At 45.8% G+C, this 17,301-nt stretch overlaps 1 protein-coding gene and 1 pseudogene across 3 annotated transcripts in view; both read right to left on the bottom strand.

Moving 5' to 3' along the window:
• Positions 1-17,301, bottom strand: part of FARP1 (FERM, ARH/RhoGEF and pleckstrin domain protein 1) — a 309,098-nt gene that overhangs the window by 101,785 nt on the left and 190,012 nt on the right. For all 3 annotated transcript variants that reach the window (XM_059892059.1, XM_005213945.5, NM_001192712.2), the window contains one exon: positions 5,018-5,122. In XM_059892059.1, coding sequence (XP_059748042.1) covers positions 5,018-5,122 — 105 coding nt within the window. The remainder of the gene's footprint in view (positions 1-5,017; positions 5,123-17,301) is intronic.
• On the bottom strand, positions 7,149-7,249 carry LOC112449164 (uncharacterized; annotated as a pseudogene).

The raw sequence follows: 17,301 nt of genomic DNA, 5'->3' as shown, positions 1-17,301 counted from the left end.
AGAAAATCGACCTTGAATATTCACTGGAAGCACTGATGCTGAAGCTGAAGCTCCAATACTTTGGCCACCTGATGCAAAGAGCCGACTCACTGGAAAAGACCTTGATGCTGGGAAAGATTAAGGGCAGGAGGAGAAGGGCATGACAGAGCATGAGATGGCTGGATGGCAGCACCAACTCAATGGACCTGAATTTGAGCAAACTGTGGGAGATAGTGAAGGACAGGGAGGGGGCGAGCTGCAGCTCACGGAGCTGTAGAGACTCAGGCATGATTTGGTGACTGAACAAGGTGAAGAACAAACAAGGTGCATTTAAGTTAACAGCAGAGTGCGCGGCACACCGTACAAGTTCAAGGACAGTGAGCTCTGAGTCCACTGGCAACCCAACCCCTCTGACCTTTACCAGCCTTCAGACTCTAGGTACCCACTAGCTGGCATGTTAGGTAGAGGGTCTTGATTCCTAAGTTCCATAGTGTCCCTGCCATGGGAAGGCGAATCAATGGTGGGGGAAAAAGCTGATTAAAAGATTTCTCTGCTCCTATGGGGCAGTCCCATGGGTCAGCTGTTGGACTCAAGGACAACATGGGCCTGACTTACATGTAAACATAGCGATCAACTCTACTAACAGACAAGCCATGGGGCAAGTCTAATTGAGCATAGAGCACAATTGATGACTAATTATCACTGGTTTATTCCCAGTCTTAGGAAACACATCTTAGACAGTGGAATGCATTCATTCTTAAGTGCTTAAGCTTTTTCAAACCCTTGTAATGAAGAATGCTCTGATGTGTGCTATTTAATGATAGAAATGATGAGAAAAGGGTGGAAGGCTGAGCTGCAATGCGAATTGCCTGGCCTTACCACCTTGGGACAAAGGTTCACAACCTTGCATGCTGGGGACCTTGGGGCAACAATTTGTTTCCAGCACATCACATACAGATAAATAAACAAAGTCAGTAGTGACAGACAGCCCAGGTCTGGGCATTTGAGACCAACCACGCTTCCTGTTAAGCTTCCCAGACGGCAGTAGTGGTAAAGAACCCGCCTGCCAATGCAGGAGACAAAAGAGATGTGGGTTCGATCCTTGGGTTTCAAAGATCCCCTGGAGAAGGGCATGACAACCCACTCCAGTCTTCTTGCTTGGAGAATCCCATGGACAGAGGAGTCTGCAGGGACCACAGTCCACAGTGCTGCACAGAGCCAGACACGACTGAAGCAACTCAGCACACGTGCAGGCTTCCTGTCGGTTTGTCAGTTGCGTGAGCAGCCTCCCAAATGAAGCCTGGCAGAGGCAATAATCACGACAGCAGTATTACAAATAATAATGACAACATACCCATGTTCGCTGCAGCATTATTCACAACAAGGAAGGACGAAGCAACCTAAATGTCCCTCGACAGATGAGTGGGTAAGCAAAATGTGATGGAGCCAACTATGGAATAGTATTCAGCCTTAAAAAGGAAGGACATTCTGATACATGCTTCAACATCGATGGAACTTGAGGACATCACACTAGGTGAAATAAGCCAGACACAAAAGAACAAATGCTGTGTGATGCCACTTCCATGAGCTATCTGAAGTGATCAAACTCATAGAAACAGAAGGTAGAATGGTGATCACCAGGGGCTGGGGGGAGGAGGAAAGGAAGTAGTTGTTGACTGGGTGCCGAGTTTCAGTTTTATATAATGAAAGTCCTCTCTGTTGCACAACAATGAATATACGTCACACTACTGTACTGCACACTTACTTAAAAATGGCTAAGATGGTAAATTTCATGGTTATCTATTTTTGACCATAGTGAAAAAATGGTAATGATGATAATGGTAACAATAAAGTTTTATTGAAACAAATCCATGCCCATGCGTTTACACTACAAGGGAAGAGCTGAAGAGCTGGAGTAGAAACGCTCTGGTGTGGAAAATCTATTCTAGTATTCACTATCTGGCCCTTGACAAACAAAAATTTGCTGCTCCCTGCTTTAGAATGTGGGCCTTGTTCACTGCTGAGTCTGCAGGAACTAGAGCACTCTGATGTATGGTAAGCTTTCAGGTAGTGGCCTGTATTTGTAACGATTAGCTTCTATGTCTTTAAGCCATCATTAATGGGTTTAGGGAATTTTGCAGTTGAACACACTCTAAAACAATAAGCAAACAGTGAAATCATAAAAATCAAGCCTGATAAAAGCTGAAAGAAGTCATCTCTGAAAGACCAACAGGTTTGTAAACCCTAGTGAAAGAGAAGCACCCACAGCCAATACAAAAGGCACCAAGCCTGAGGTCAGAAGATGAGGTTAGAATCCTAGCTCCGTCAATAGCTAACTGGTTGACCCAGAAACAGAACAATCCTCTTGCTATCCAGTCTCGGTACCCTTATGACTGCTAATTTACAGTTGAGAAAAGAAACTTCAGGAGGATCAGAACAGGATAAGACTGGAGTCAGAAAACCACTGCAACTCTGAGTAATGCAGGCAGGTTGTTAGAAATAATGAGAAGAAATCTTCAGGTGTTTTGAGAATCATTAATACAGAACAAGTCTAAGAAACACTGTTCCGCTGAACTTGCTACATGGTATGATAATCATTTGTTTCCTTATCAACTCCCCTAAGCAGGCACTTCTAATGACTGCAAACAGTAACTACTGCTGACAAGCTGTGCCTTCAAAGCACGTGTCGTCTTCTGTATGAAGTTTGATGCTGGACTTGGCACTGGCACAAATAATTGTTAGACGCATAAATGAATGTGGAATCAGATGTGGCCCCTCTGTGGTCATTTGTCACATCAGAAAGAGGACTGGGAGTCAGGGAGCTTCGATTTAATGTAAGCACCAGAAAATGGCCAAGAAGGCTTAGAAAGAGTCGCTCAGTCATGTCTGACTCTTTGCAACCCCATGGACTATACAGCCCATGGAATTCTCCAGGCCAGAATACTGGAGTGGGCAGCCTTTCCCTTCTCCAGGGGATCTTCCCAACTCAGGGATCAAACCCAGGTCTCCCACATTGCAAGTGGATTCTTTCCCAGCTGAGCCACAAGGGAAGCCCAAGAATACTGGAGTGGGTAGCCTATCCCTTCTCCAGCGGATCTTCCCGACCCAGAAATCAAACCGATGTCTCCTGCATTGCAGGCAGATTCTTTATCAACTGAGCTACCAGGGAATCCCAGAAGGCTTAGAGGTTAGAAGTATGTTGAGAAAACACAGTTTGTGCCCATCTTTAGATACATGTTAGATCCCCCAGTCTTCCCCTATTCCAATCCAGTAACAGTTCTCTTTCTACACCATAAATCAGATCATGTCACACTCTCTTTAAAATGCATTTACAGCTTCCCAAACATATTAGTTCAGTACAGAGCTGTGCTGTCCCCACACACGTGACCACTGAGCACTTGAAATACAGCTGATCTGGCTGTGACAGTCACATACATATCGGATTCAAAGACTGAGCAGGGGAAAAAAAAAGTAAAATCTCCCATTCCTAGGTTTTGATGTTGATTTCATGTTGAAATGATAATGATTTGGGATGTTTTATATCAAATTAAGTGCTAGAAAAATTGAAATAAAGTTTGTGGCTCGTATTCTATTGCTAATGGGTAGTAATGGGACAGAAAGCCCTTTGAAATAGACCCGGCTCCCTGCTCACCTTTCAGGGCTTTTATCTTTCCCGCCTTCAGCAAAGCCCTCCTCCACCTACCTCTAAACTTCAGCCACGTCTGCAGGTTCCTGAATAGCCTACTTGCTACCTGGGCTTTGGCATCTGGTGCCCGCCTCCCTGGAACACCCTATCAGGTCAACTCCTCCTGGCCTCAGAGGACTCAGTTTCACTGTATCTGGGAGGGTTTCCTGATCACAAGTGTCGCTTGCGGTCCCCAACACCCCACGTGCCACATGCCTTGAACTGGCCACTGACTCAGTTCGATTGTTATTGTTGTTGTTTAGTCGCTCAGTCGTGTCCAACACTTTGTGATCCCATAGACTGTGGCCCACCAGGCTCCTCTGTCCATGGGATTCTCCAGGCAAGAGTACTGGAGTGGGCTGCCATTTCCTCCTCCAAAGACTCAGTTTGATGCCCCACCTGGATCCTACATTCTCTCCATCTTACTCCTGCTGGGTCCCCAGTGGCCAGCAAAAGTCCTAGGCACTCAGTGTGGACTGAATGAAAAGGTAGATAGAAATGCAGTCAATAAATTTACACCCTAAAAGGGTGCCTCATAAAAGGCAGACTAGGATACAAGCTTGAGAAAGTGCCATCAGCCAAAAGAGAAAAAGTCACAATAAGTTATATTCTAAACTTTGGGATCAAGTCAATGAAACCTTTTTAAAGACCTACATGACATATTTAGCAAACTTCAAATGCTTGATCAACAACAACACTCTAAAGCAGGTAACTATACTCCAATAAAAATTAAAGAAAAAAAAAAGGCTTGAACTCATAGATAATACAATTCTGTGCCTTTGGAGCTGAACTGAGATAAATCCTTGACCGTGAATGCAAACACGAGTGCATCAGTGTGTTCACTGGAGCATCATTTGTAACAGCAGACAATTCAGTACAATCTAAGTATCCCACCCTTTACAGCAAAGGCTGTAAGCGATGGTATATCCATTCAATGGAATAGTATGAAACTGTGAAAAGGAAGGAAGTAGACTCTATGTACCGAAAAGGAAAGATCTCAGGATATAGGTGTAGTGTGTGGGTGGAGTATAGGGCACTGTGTTGCTTCTTCACATGATCATATTTCAAAAATATGTGTTTGTGTGCACATACACACAGACTTTTACAGGAAGGATACACAAGACTCTGGTGCTGGTGGCTCCTGGAGGGAGAGGGAGAGAGAGGTGGCCTGCACTGCGCACTCTGTGGACCTGCTAATCATGAGCACACATTACTTTCAAAGACAGATCATCAAGGGCTTCCTGGGTACTTTTTCTGGTGTACACTTCCGTCAGGCCCAGAAAGGTCCCAATTATTTCCCTCTCTTAAGTTGAACAGATGGTAAAATAGCAACGTCTCATGGACATCACCTACCGTGATCTTCTTGTGGTCGGGAAACTCGAGGCCAAAATAGTCTCCTTCCACAAGGTTGAGGTGGTTGCACACGGCATCCAGCAGCACTTTCCCGGGGGCTCTTTGCTGGGAACAAACAGAGCAGTTGTTACGGCCTCTGAGACAGGCAGCTACGGAAACAAACCACGGCTCCCACCGCAGGAGGCCCCTCATGCCTGGGTCTGTAAGAGCTCCCCACCCACCACCCCACAACCCCCAGGCCACCAGCCCCGCTGTGCACACTGCTGGTTCCCGTCCCATGCTGCTCTCATGCTTAGAGGCTGATCTCTGCCATCGTTTCCTCACCCCAATGCCGGGCACTACGCCCCTTAAAAAAACGGACAAATACCATACGGTATCACTTGCATGTGGAGTGTAAAATATGACACAAATGAAATTACCTACAGAACAGGAACAGACTCACAGACAGACAACAGACTTGTGGGTGCCGAGCGGGAGGGGGCGGATTGGGAGTCTGGGATGAACGGATGCGGGCTACGATACAGAGGATGGGAAACAAGGTCCTGCTGCAGAGCACAGGGCACTCTATTCAGTATCCTGTGATGAACCGCCGTGAAAAAGAAGTGTGTATGTATGTATAACAACCCCTTTGCTGTACAGCAGGGTTCAGGATAGGGGAAAGCACAGCACTGTAAAATCAACTTCAATAGAACACATAAAAATGCACTTTATTTTTTAGAGCAGTTTCCAGAAAGTTAAGCAGGAAGTGCGTACCGAGAGTACGTGTGTACCAGGTGCCCACCACACCCGGGGCCTCCTCTTACTGACATACTGGAATAGTATAATACATTTGCCACAACTGTGGAGCCAACATTAATACATTACCACCGTGTGAAGACCACAGCGTACACTAGGGTTCACTGTGTCTATAGTCTATGGGTTTTGACAAAGGCATAACATCATAAAGCCCCCGTCACAGGATCACACGGGTGAGCTTCATCAGCCCTGAACATCCACTGTACTCCCCTCTTGCACCCCTCCTCCTTCCCCTACCCTGAACCCCTGGCAACCACTGATCTTTTTACAGTCTACATTTTGCCCCTTCCACGATGTCGCATAGCTAGAATCATACAGTATGGAGATTTTCCAGATTGGTGTTTTTCACTTAGTGTCATGAATTCAAAATTCCCCCCATTCTTGTCATGGCATGCTCGTCATTTCTTTTTATTGCCGAATAATATGCCACTGCCTGAGGGGAGTACAGTTTGCTTAACCATTCATCTACTGAAGAATATCTCAGTTGCCCAAGTTCTAGCAATTATGAATATAGTTGCTACAAATATTATTTGTGTGCAGTTTTGTGTGGGTGGAAGCCTTTATGATCCCATGCCCATTTTGTGATAGCTGAAAGCCTGTCCCTGGGTCCTCTCCCTCCCCAACAAATGTGGCAGAATGCATGGCTTTCTTCTCTAGACTTTGTACAGGCTCATCTAGACGTCATATGCATGAGCGTAAAAGCCATAGGTTATGTTTTTTTCTATTTATTTAAATTAAAAAAAATTTTTTTACAATGTTGTGTTGGTTTCTGCCATACAACAAAGTCAGAAAGAAAAGAACAAACAGAGTGTTTTTAAGGCCACAGGTTCTTAACCGCCTTACCCAGGATGCCCAGTGAAAGAAGAAATGAATATAATCACTCATTCCATCGTATTCTACTAATATGTAGTTAAGTATCCACAAGTCTGTCTCTCTGATGAAGCTCTGGGCTACATGGTCACCTTTCTGTTCCTCCTGGCAGAGCCCCTGGCATTCCTTCAATGTCTGCTGAAATCCGTATTACACATACATATCCTATAGCTTGAGTCTATAGTGAAAGGGAAATGATTTGCAAGAATCCATTTTCTACCCTCAACAGCTTAGCATCATAAGCCTTGGTTTCATTTCACTCTCTGGTCAATTCTTAAAGGAAAGAAAGTGAAAGTAAAAGCCACTCAGTCGTGTCCGGACTATACAGTCCATGGAATTCTCCAGGCCAGAATACTGGAGTGGGTAGCCTTTCCCTTCTCCAGGGGACCTTCCAACCCAGGGATCGAACCCAGGTCTTCCGCATCGTGTGCAGATTCTTCACCAGCTGAGCCACTAAGGAAGCCCCCAAAACATGGAACGCTTCACAAGTTTGCATCATCTGCTAATAATCTGCTAATCTTCTCTGTATCGTTCCAATTTTAGTGTATGTGCTGCTGAAGGGAACACCAATTCTTAAAGACTCACTTGCAAAAACAGATACAATTCCACCACACAGATCAAACCCAGCAAGAAAAAATGTTTCAAAGACCTTGTCATCTCCAGTTACTGGTTTTATACTTTCACCTCCCTTCTGCGAAGAGCAGAGCAATTTAGAAGCCACTTAGTAACCCAGGAGACTAAAGGCAGTAGAGTCAGACCCTGACAAGCGCCAACGACAGGCACGTCCATTAGGCTGCCCAACAGCATGACCTGAGGAGCCAGCGATAAAGAATCTCTCTCTTTTTTTAAACAGACACCACTTTATGCTCCTACATTCCTCATTGGAATTCAGAAGATGCTCATAGCTATCTAAAGGCATGCGCAGTCTCCATGCATAATCTCAAATTCACAAGGCTCTAGACATTGAATGCCTGGTCCAAAGTAACTGGGAGAGCCGTCCCAATTACCCTGCTGGCACAACTAACGTGTGATGGAGTATAAACCCCATTCGTGTCAATCAAACAGATCCCCGCCACCCTATCCAGCACACACGTGCGTGTCCAACTCTGCGACCATAAGAACTGTAGCCCACCAGGTTCCACTACCTGTGGGATTTCCCAGGCAAGAATACTGGAGTGGATTGCCATTTCCGCCTCCAGGGGATCTTCCTGACCCAGGGATCAAACCCGTGTCTCCTGCATTGGCAGGCGGATTCTTTACCACTGAGCCACCAGGGAAGTTGCCCACCCAGCACACACACACACACACACACACACACCCACCCACCCACCCACCCCTGGATTTATCCAGTGTTAACAGCTGCATGGATTACTGGTCACCAATCTTTTTTCCCACCTCTCTGGCAGAGCAATATCATGTTGAGAGCACTTGGGAATTCACTAGCCAGGCCCATGGGGTCCTTGGGTTCAAATTCTCACACCTGCCTCCATAGAGTTACATGAAGAACTTAGACACAGCTCCTTGTTCGGGGGTCTCCTCTCCATCGAGTAGAATCTGCAGACACCAGCTAATAAAACCATGATGGGAATGTGTTGGGTGCCGAGAACTTGTAGAGAAATTTCTGTATCTTTTTTTTTTTTTTTTTTTAAGAGAAGACCACATTCTAGTTTCACAATTCTTCTTTCTCACCATTCTTGACATTTCCTACTTGTCTTAAAATGCAGCACCAATTATCTGACCAGCTGGCAAGCACTACTATCTTCCAAAGAATTTCTGGAACTAAGTGAATTTGATAACTTCATCTAGATTTACAGGGGCTGGGAAATGAGACTTTACAATTCAACGCTGAAAGTCTAAACAAGTTTAAAAAAATCAGAAATCAGCATACCATGGACACCTTTATAGAACAATGTTCAACTAAGCACTTGGTGGAACATACTGAGGAGAGAGAGTATTACTGCTGAATTAGGTCCTTGGCGGAGTTGCCAGGGATTTTTGTGACCATACTGAGCACACTGACCATACTGGTAATAATAAGAGGCTAGAAATAGATGTTTGGAGTCAATCTAGTCAATACATGATATAAGTTTTGTCTTAAGTCTTAAAAATTTCCTTAAAATTTATTACTTTGCACAAATCTTTGACACAAAATGACTTTCCAATGGGACCCCAGTTTTTATATCCGGAGAAGTTAATTTCAAGTTTGGGCTTCCCTGGTGACTCAGACAGTAAAGAATCTGCCCACAAATGCAGGAGATGCAAGAGACGTGGGTTCGATCCCTGGGAAGATCTCCAGGAGTATCTTCCGGAGAAGGGAATGGCTACACTCCAGTTTTCTAGCCTGGAGAATTCCACGGACAGAGGAGCCTGGTGGGCTACAGTCCATGGGGTCGCAAACAGTCAGACATGACTAACACTTTCATACTTTTCACTTGACTGATATTATAGCTCTTAAAATTGGCCTGTAAAATAGATGCCTTTAATGCATTACATGAATTCTCCTGTCAACACCGGCTATCTTCAGGGAAAAGGAAAGCCAGTATGTAGCATTACTAGAAAGTATTTCTAAGGGTTGGAATGCAGTCACTACATGACAACTGCATGGGAAAACGGACATGGCATTGACGTCTCAATGCACACCAGGCAGCTGTGCCTAAAATGTTTCTAGACATCACAACAGCAAAGTTCAGGGACCCTATTCTCTTCTAGGAGTTAGTGTAGAAATGTCTGGGTTTCATTAATGCACCCAGAGCTGAATTCAGCTTCAGAGGAGGCACCTCAGAGAAGGGAAGCCAGAGAAGTTTCATCCATGTTCTTTAAGAAAAGTCATCCCCTCCTTCCTTCCAACAGTGGATCTGCTCCATTAATTATCAACATCCTTCCTTTATGCTCGTCTCCAAGGAATTCTTTGAACTTCACATTGTAAGTTTTATTCTGCTCAAAAATCACACCACGGAATCTAAAATGAATGGTTGAGCAACCCTGTGAATGTACTTAACACCTCTGAATTGTGCACTTAAGAATGGCCAAAATGGTAAATCTTTTGCCCCGTTCATTTTACCAAAATTTAACAAAGCAGAAGAAAGAAGACCAGAAAAAAAAAAGTAACCAGAGGATGGTATTCATATCTACAAATGATCGAAGAGGGTTACTCACAATAGAGCCTGTTTAAAAACTATTTTTAAGAACAACAAAATAAAGAATCCACTTCCTTTACATTAGATCTTAGAATAACACTGAGGGCGGTAGGGCCCAGCTCAAGGTGAGTGGCTGCGAAGAGCCTTATCACATGGGGGAAATGAGCGAATATCCATGCGTGTGACGAAAAGGCTGTTAGTATTTGACAGGGCAAAGGGCTCTTTTACCTGTCTGGCAAAAAAAAGGGCATGATATGAACATTTTTGGAAGTAACCACAAACCGCGCTCCTGGGACAGGCTTTGCACTAGACGGATGATGGGATCCAACAGCTACGAGTCCACCAGCCCTCTGCTGCTAAAACAAACCTGTGAGTGAGCCGTGGCAAAAGCACAGATTAAGCTGGCAGAACACAAAGAAAAGACGCTCAGAACATTCATCTGTAAAGGCACTTTCTCAAAGAGCGGTTTCCTCTAAGAAACACAGAGACTTACATTTACGACTGCACAAATGACCATACGTGAGGAAGGAAAACCACGGCACGTAGGCATCATTTGAAAACCTAGGCATGTTAATAGTGCTTTAACATGAAAGGGACCTTACAATGAATGTTTTCCTAATTGTTCCCAAGTGTTTCTACTGGGGCTGAGAGGCCAGACCTCTGAGACTCCCAGAGCCTCTAAGAAGTAAGAGTCTGGCCGACCCCACACATGGCCAGTCTGGATTGAAACAGTCCAGAAGCATACTCCTTACAGAGAAGAAACCAAATAATAATTATATGTTATATTTGAGAGAGCAAACTGGTGATTAGTGAAACCACATAATCAAATTTTGATCACTTTTTCTTATTGGCTACTTTCAATTATGCTCCAAGAGGCATGTGAATTTTAATCTGATGCACAAATAAGGTGGCTGATTGCCTACTGGAGTCCCCACAGCTTTCTACATTTTGAACAGGCTTTTCATGGAATCCTATAAAATTAAATTTTAGGAGGAGGTTTACATTCTTGGGGAGTGTCTGGCAACGAAGCGGTGAATAATAAATAGTACGAATTCACACAGAGCTTCAAGCTATTAAAAATGGTGAATCAAAGTCGCTTTGGTTTATTGTGCCTTTAAAATATGTCTGTGCCTTCAGGTTATTTCTGTCACATCAGGTTTTATGAGGAAGTATTTTCTTTCTCCTCTAAAAGAATAAAGACAATTCTTTCTGGGTTGGGAGTGTCTTCTACACCCTCCCCACCTCCTCTGCAGGGCTGAACAAAGGAGTCACCTCACTTGATAGAAGCTAACGTCTGCCATGCTAAAATAATCTCATAGATGGAAATGGATAAAGATAACATTTGACCAAGTTCACAAAACATGCGTCTGCTGAGCTTTCAGAGAGCGGTTTCTGGGAAGTATTTTGTTTTCCTCTCATTTGGGATTAACGTAACCATGACAACCAGGGCATGCTCTTCTCCTGCAAGAGGGAAAGGCTCTCTCAAAGCCTTCGGCCCCTTTTTGCTACCATTACTACCCATTAGAACATTGTTCAGACTTCCACAGCCCACTAACCCTCCACACAGGCACTGTTAACACCGCAAATTCTCCTCCTGCCCCTTTGGCAGGTTTTGAACAGCTGGGTGGAAGTATTAATAGCTACGGTGGCTTAAGAAGCCCGGGGTACATTTGTCAAGTGAGTAGCCACATACAGGCACTGTGCTACGGGCCGAGGGAATGGAGATCAATTCAACACGTCTCTTTCTCTCTGAGTCAAGGGTCAGACACTAAAGCGACAAAGCGACTAAATTAGAATGTATGATAAGTGCTAAGTTAGAGAGAGACACACACACACACGCAAAGTGCACGCACACTCTGATGTCATTTCTCAGAAGGATACTAATCTTATGCTATCAGGGCTACACCCTTACGACCTCACTTGGCCCTACCTACACCTCCTTATTCCAAAGACAGCCCCACTGGGAGTTGGGGTGGCCATGAACGAATTATGGAAAGTGGGGACACCATTCAGCCATGGTACATGGGGCCATGAAAAGACTGGAGATGCTGTCGACCCCTTCGGATCAACGGGAGAAAAAAAGAAAACTCTGACTGAAAAGTATGTAGCACAGAGCCTGGCACGGAACACCAGTTCTCTGGTACCCTAGCTTCCACTGTGATGGGGAAATGCTAGCTGATGGAATAAAGGGCAGGGGGATGGGTTGACAGTGAGGAGGATGTCTTATTTCCCAGCCCCATGGGCACGTCTCTGCATGGTCGCGGGATGGAAAACCCATCTCTGTGCTGCTGGGTGTGTGACCGTGTCCCCAAGGGCAGAGTCCAGGTCCAGAGTTGGGTATGCTTCCTCTGCCCTAGAATTCCACTGGAGGTGACGAGGGCGGCGCCTCTCCCATCTGTGGGCCCAGCAATCACCTGAGGACCCTGGTAAGCTACAGGAGCTGATTCAGGAGGGCTGGGGTGAGCCCTGAGAGTCTGTGTTTCTAAGAAGCTCTCAGGGATGCTGCAAAGACTCTGCTTTGAGAGCAAGGGGCCAGTCATATCGCTACAAGGACATACGGCTGTCCTGGTGGCTCAGACGGTAAAGAATCCGCCCAATGCAGGAGACCCGGGTTTGATCCCTGGGTCAGGAAGATCCCCTGGAGAAGGGAATGGCTACCCACTCCAGTATTCTTGTCTGGAGAATCTCATAGACAGAGGAGCCTGGCGGGCTACAGCCCGTGGGGTTGCAAAGAGTCAGACATAACTGAGTGACTCTCACTCACTCACCAGGCAGGGCTGGCCCACTTGGAGGTCTCTGGGTCCAATCTCCATTTGGGGATAACTTCAAGCTTGAGACTCAACCATAGCAAAAAATACCAAACCTACTGTTATGTGCTGAAATGTGTCTCAAAAAAAAAAATAAATAAATAAAGTGAACTGATGGTTAAAAAAAAAATAAAGGCAATATGTGGTTCCAGTTTAACCCTGGATAGAATCTTGAGATAAGGAGGAAAGACTGCTTTAAACAAAACAACTTTGGGATAATTAACAAATTTTACAAATGGAATGTAAATTGTAAAACAGTATATACAGGTTTAATTTTCTGAATTTGATAACCATACTATGTTCACGTAAGAAAATGTGCTTGTCCTTAGGAAACAGATCTGTAGTATTTAGGAATAAAGTGAAAAGTGATATCTAACTTACTTCTCAAATGGTTAAGACAAAAATAATGTTGATCTGAGTGAGTGTGTGTGTGTGTGTGTGTGTGTGTGTGTGTGTGTAAAGAGAGAGTGAGAGAGAAAGGGATTTTTTTGTTGACAAAAAAATCAACAATTCGTTATTCTCGACCAAGAGTATCTGAGACGTCTTTGTACTACTGCAATTCTGTAATTTTGAAGATAATCGAAATATAAAGTTAGAAATACTATTAAAAAAAAAAAAAGATATGAAGTCCTAGCTCGTGGTCCCTGTGAATGGAAGCAGGGTCTCTGCAGAGGTGACTGAGTGAAGCTGAGGTCATTAGGGTGGGCCCTAGCCCAACATGATGAATGTCCTTATAAGCTGGTATGAAGACAGAGACATACGTGTCATGACCGAGGCAGAGACAAGTGATGTGGATGTGAGCCAAGGCCCGCCAAGGATGGACGGCCCCCACCAGAGGCTCAGAGGGAATATGGCCCTGCTGGTACATTGACGCTGAACTTCTAGCCTCCAGCACTGCGAGAGAAGAAATTTCTGATGTTTTAAGCCATCAGTTTGTGGTTCTTTGTTATAGCAGTACTATCCCACTCATACGGCCACCTTCCATGGGGCGTTACTGACCTTTCAGGCACGTGGGGCACAGATCACACAGTTACATGATGAACTGCACTGTCCCTTGTAAATGAAGAGATAGTGAAATAATAACAGGTTAAGTGGACTGGAGATAACATAAACATTCTGGCCTTGAACATTCCTCCAACTCAAAAAATCAAATAAACTCAGTAAGTAGTAGACTAATGATAGGCGGTGATTGAATTTTTTCCTGCTAATTATTAAAAGGTGTTCCTCTTTTTCCTGTTGCTGTGCTGTTAGTCGCTCAGTCCTGTCCAACTCTTTGCGACGTCATGGACTGTAGCCTGCCAGGCTCCTCTGTCCACAGGACTCTCCAGGCAAGAATGCTGGAGTGGGTTGCCACGCCCTCCTCCAGGGGACCTTCCCGACCCAGGAATCAAACCCAGGTCTCCTGCATTGCAGGCAGATTCTTTATCATCTGAGCCACCAGGGAAGCCCAAGAATGCTGGAGTGGGTAACCTATCCCTTCTCCAGGGCATCTTCCCAACCCAGGAATCGAACCAGGGTCTCCTGCACTGCAGGCGGATTCTTTACCAGCTGAGCTACCAGGGAAGCCCCGTTGCTGCTCTAGATATGAGCTGTGTTCTACGATCAAAATTCTTTTTATATCCTAGTCTCTTCTGGACCCTTCTGCCCATGAGTGGGGAGAGGCGGGGTCCAGGCTGGGAGGTCACCCAGCTCACACACGCTCTCCCCATCCCAGTCCTCCATCCAGGGCTCCCCCTTCCTGGCCCCCCAGCATGTAGTCAGGAGCTGCCACTGAAGGAAGCAGAAGGCCAAGAATACAACTCAAGAAACCCCCTAGGAACTCACTGATCTATCCATAAATATATTTTTCTTAGAAATTTTACAAGGCTACTGCCAGCCTGGGCCTAATAGAAATGATTGGGAAGATGATACTTGGATTTCCCTGGCAGTCCGGTGATTAAGAATCCGCCTTCCAATGCAGGGGACATGGGTCGGATTCCTGGTTCGGGAAGATTCCATGTGTCGTGGGGCAACTAAGCCCACAAACCACAATGACAGAAGCCCGCAGTCTGCACACCCTGGAGCCTGTGCCCACAACAAGAGAAGCCACCACGATGAGAAAGGCGAGCACCACAACGAGAGAGCAGCCCCCGCCCTCCACAAGTAGATAAAGACCACGGGAAGCAACGAAGACCCAGCGCAGCCAAAAATGTGTACGTTCAGTCGTGTCCGACTCTTTGCGGCCCCGTGGACTGTAGCCGCCAGGCTCCTCTGTCCATGGGATTCTCCAGACAAGAATTCTGGAGTGGGTGGCCATTTCCTCCTCCAGGGGATCTTCCCAACCCAGGGATCGAACATCTGTCTCCTGCGTCTCCTGCACTGGCAGGCAGATTCTTTACCACTAGCACCACCTGGGAATCCCAGCCAAAAATAAATAAATAAAAGAAGATGTGGCTAAAGATGGCACACTGAATCCTTGCAGCTTATCTCCACAATACCCAGAAACCCTGCTTTAAAAAAAAAAAAAAAAAAAAGTAAAGAAATGAAACAAGGAATAAATCCATAGAGCAAATAAAATGAGAAGACAGACAGTAGGTGACAGATTTCCCCCAAATTTTAGAAGATGACAGAGGAGCAAACTGCAGTCTAATTACAGAGGAGAAGAGACGCGGCAATAAGGGAGCAGCCTAATTCTGCAGAACTCCCCAAAAGGTCAGGAGTGGGAGACGCCAGGTACTTCCACTGCTTCAGGGTAGAGTTAAAAACTTTTAAAAACACTGTAATTTGTATCCTCATATAGCTCAGAGTTTATAAGGAACATTACCCCAGGAGGTTATAAAAAGGAGTATTTGGTTAATGAGAAAGAGCTCTTAGAAAAAGAAAAAAAAGCACAGTAGAAATAAAAATGTCACGGGGAGAGTTTAAAGACACAGTTGAAAATTCTCCTAGAAACCAGACCAGGCCACCAATGAATGAATGGGAGCGAGGGGAGAAGGCCAGACATTTAAAGGGTCAGCAACTGAACCAACTCTGGGACCCTTACAACAGAGAGACCCCTGGGGAAGGGGGACGATGCAAGAATAACATAAGGAAGTTTCCAAGACTGAAAAAGGGTCAGAGGGTATCTCGCAGAATGAATGAGTGTAAATCTATTTCAAGGCAAATCATTGGAGAACTTGGGAACACCAGGAAAGACAAAGGATTCTAAAAGTAACAAGCATGTGTGCGTGCTAAGTCGCTTCAGTCGTGTCCAACTCCTTGCGACCCCATGGATGGTAACCTGCCAAGGTCCTCCGTCCATGGGATTCTTCAGGCAAGAATACTGGAGTGGGGTGCCATTCCCTTCTCCAGGGGATCTTCCCAACCCAGAGATCAAACCCAGGTCTCCTGCACTCAAGGCAGATTCTTTACCAGCTGAGCTACCAGATGAGTTTCTTTCTTTTTTTTTTAACCACTAGTGCCACCCAGGAAGCCCAAAACTAATGAGAAAAGCAAAGGCTAGTGAATTGGAAGGGCTCAGGACTTCTGGGCAGTAGGCTGGAAGCCAGAACAGAGTCCCAACCATATCCTCTTATGGGGTATCACTAATAATGTCTGTGTGACGTGCAGGAGTCAATGAAGATGCACCTGCCCCGGGGTGTGTGTGTGTGTGTGGATGGGTGCCTCTGCACTCCCACGACGCACCTAAGCTGTACCCCAGGGACACTCCAGGCTACAGGGCATGGAGTTGGCACCATGGGCATGCTCACCGTGGAGCTGAGATTCCAATGCAGCTTCAGAGAATCTGCTCCCAAGACTGTATTTCCCTCTTTTCTCCTCTAAGACTTCCATGCCCAATTTTGAGGACACAAACTGTCCTAGAGAAAATGTGCTGATCAAACCAAGGGAAGAGACTGCATTTGCCAGTGTTGTAACTTGGGATACCCAGGCCGGTCAGTGTGGCACATGGGCTGATACATAGTTAGTGTGACCATGGTATGACACAGCCGCCGCGGGCAGGCTGAGTGTCACATAAACCAGCAGTGACCTGCTGCAAAGGCAGGACTCCTCAGTTAACCATGAAATTGGACAGTTGACATGTGGGGGATGTTTCTCATGCTGTGTCTCCAGCCCCTCGGGGGCCTTAGAGCAGCACTGTAATAAAATTATTAAGAACACAAACTCAGGGGCCACGTGCATTCTTGCAAATCCCAAATCTCCACTTCAGGCACTGTGACCTGGGATATGTTAAGTCTTTGGGCCTCAGCTTCCACTTCTGTAGGATGGGTGCATGACTGAACACTTCCTAGGATGTGGGGAAGATGAAATAAATCAGTATATAGCAAACCCGAGGACAGTACGGTACCCAGAACAAAGCAAGCTCTCCCAGGTATTAGCTATGATGGGGGGGGCGGGGAGGAAAGAAGTGATGGAAGAAGGGGGGATGGAGGAGGGGGGAGGAGGGAAGGGGGAGAAGGGAGGGGAGGGAGGGAAGGAGAGGAGAGAGGAGGAGGAGGGGAGGAGGGAAATGACTCAAAGCCCAACAGCAGAGCCAGTGGCAGCCTTGACTGCGAACAGCGTGACCTGTGATCTCTGTTGCTGTGAGATGCCAAGCAGAGCGAGAACAGGAACCACACGGTAAAACCAGAGTCTGTGGAGCCAGGACAAGGCTTTCATTCGGGGAGAATGGAGCTAAACGTGGAGGCCGGCCCATCTC

Source organism: Bos taurus, chromosome 12 (genome assembly GCF_002263795.3).
Source record: "Bos taurus isolate L1 Dominette 01449 registration number 42190680 breed Hereford chromosome 12, ARS-UCD2.0, whole genome shotgun sequence".
Lineage (NCBI taxonomy): Eukaryota > Metazoa > Chordata > Mammalia > Artiodactyla > Bovidae > Bos > Bos taurus.
The sequence above is the reverse complement of the archived record's forward strand: the minus strand, read 5'-3'. Positions and strand labels throughout refer to the sequence as shown.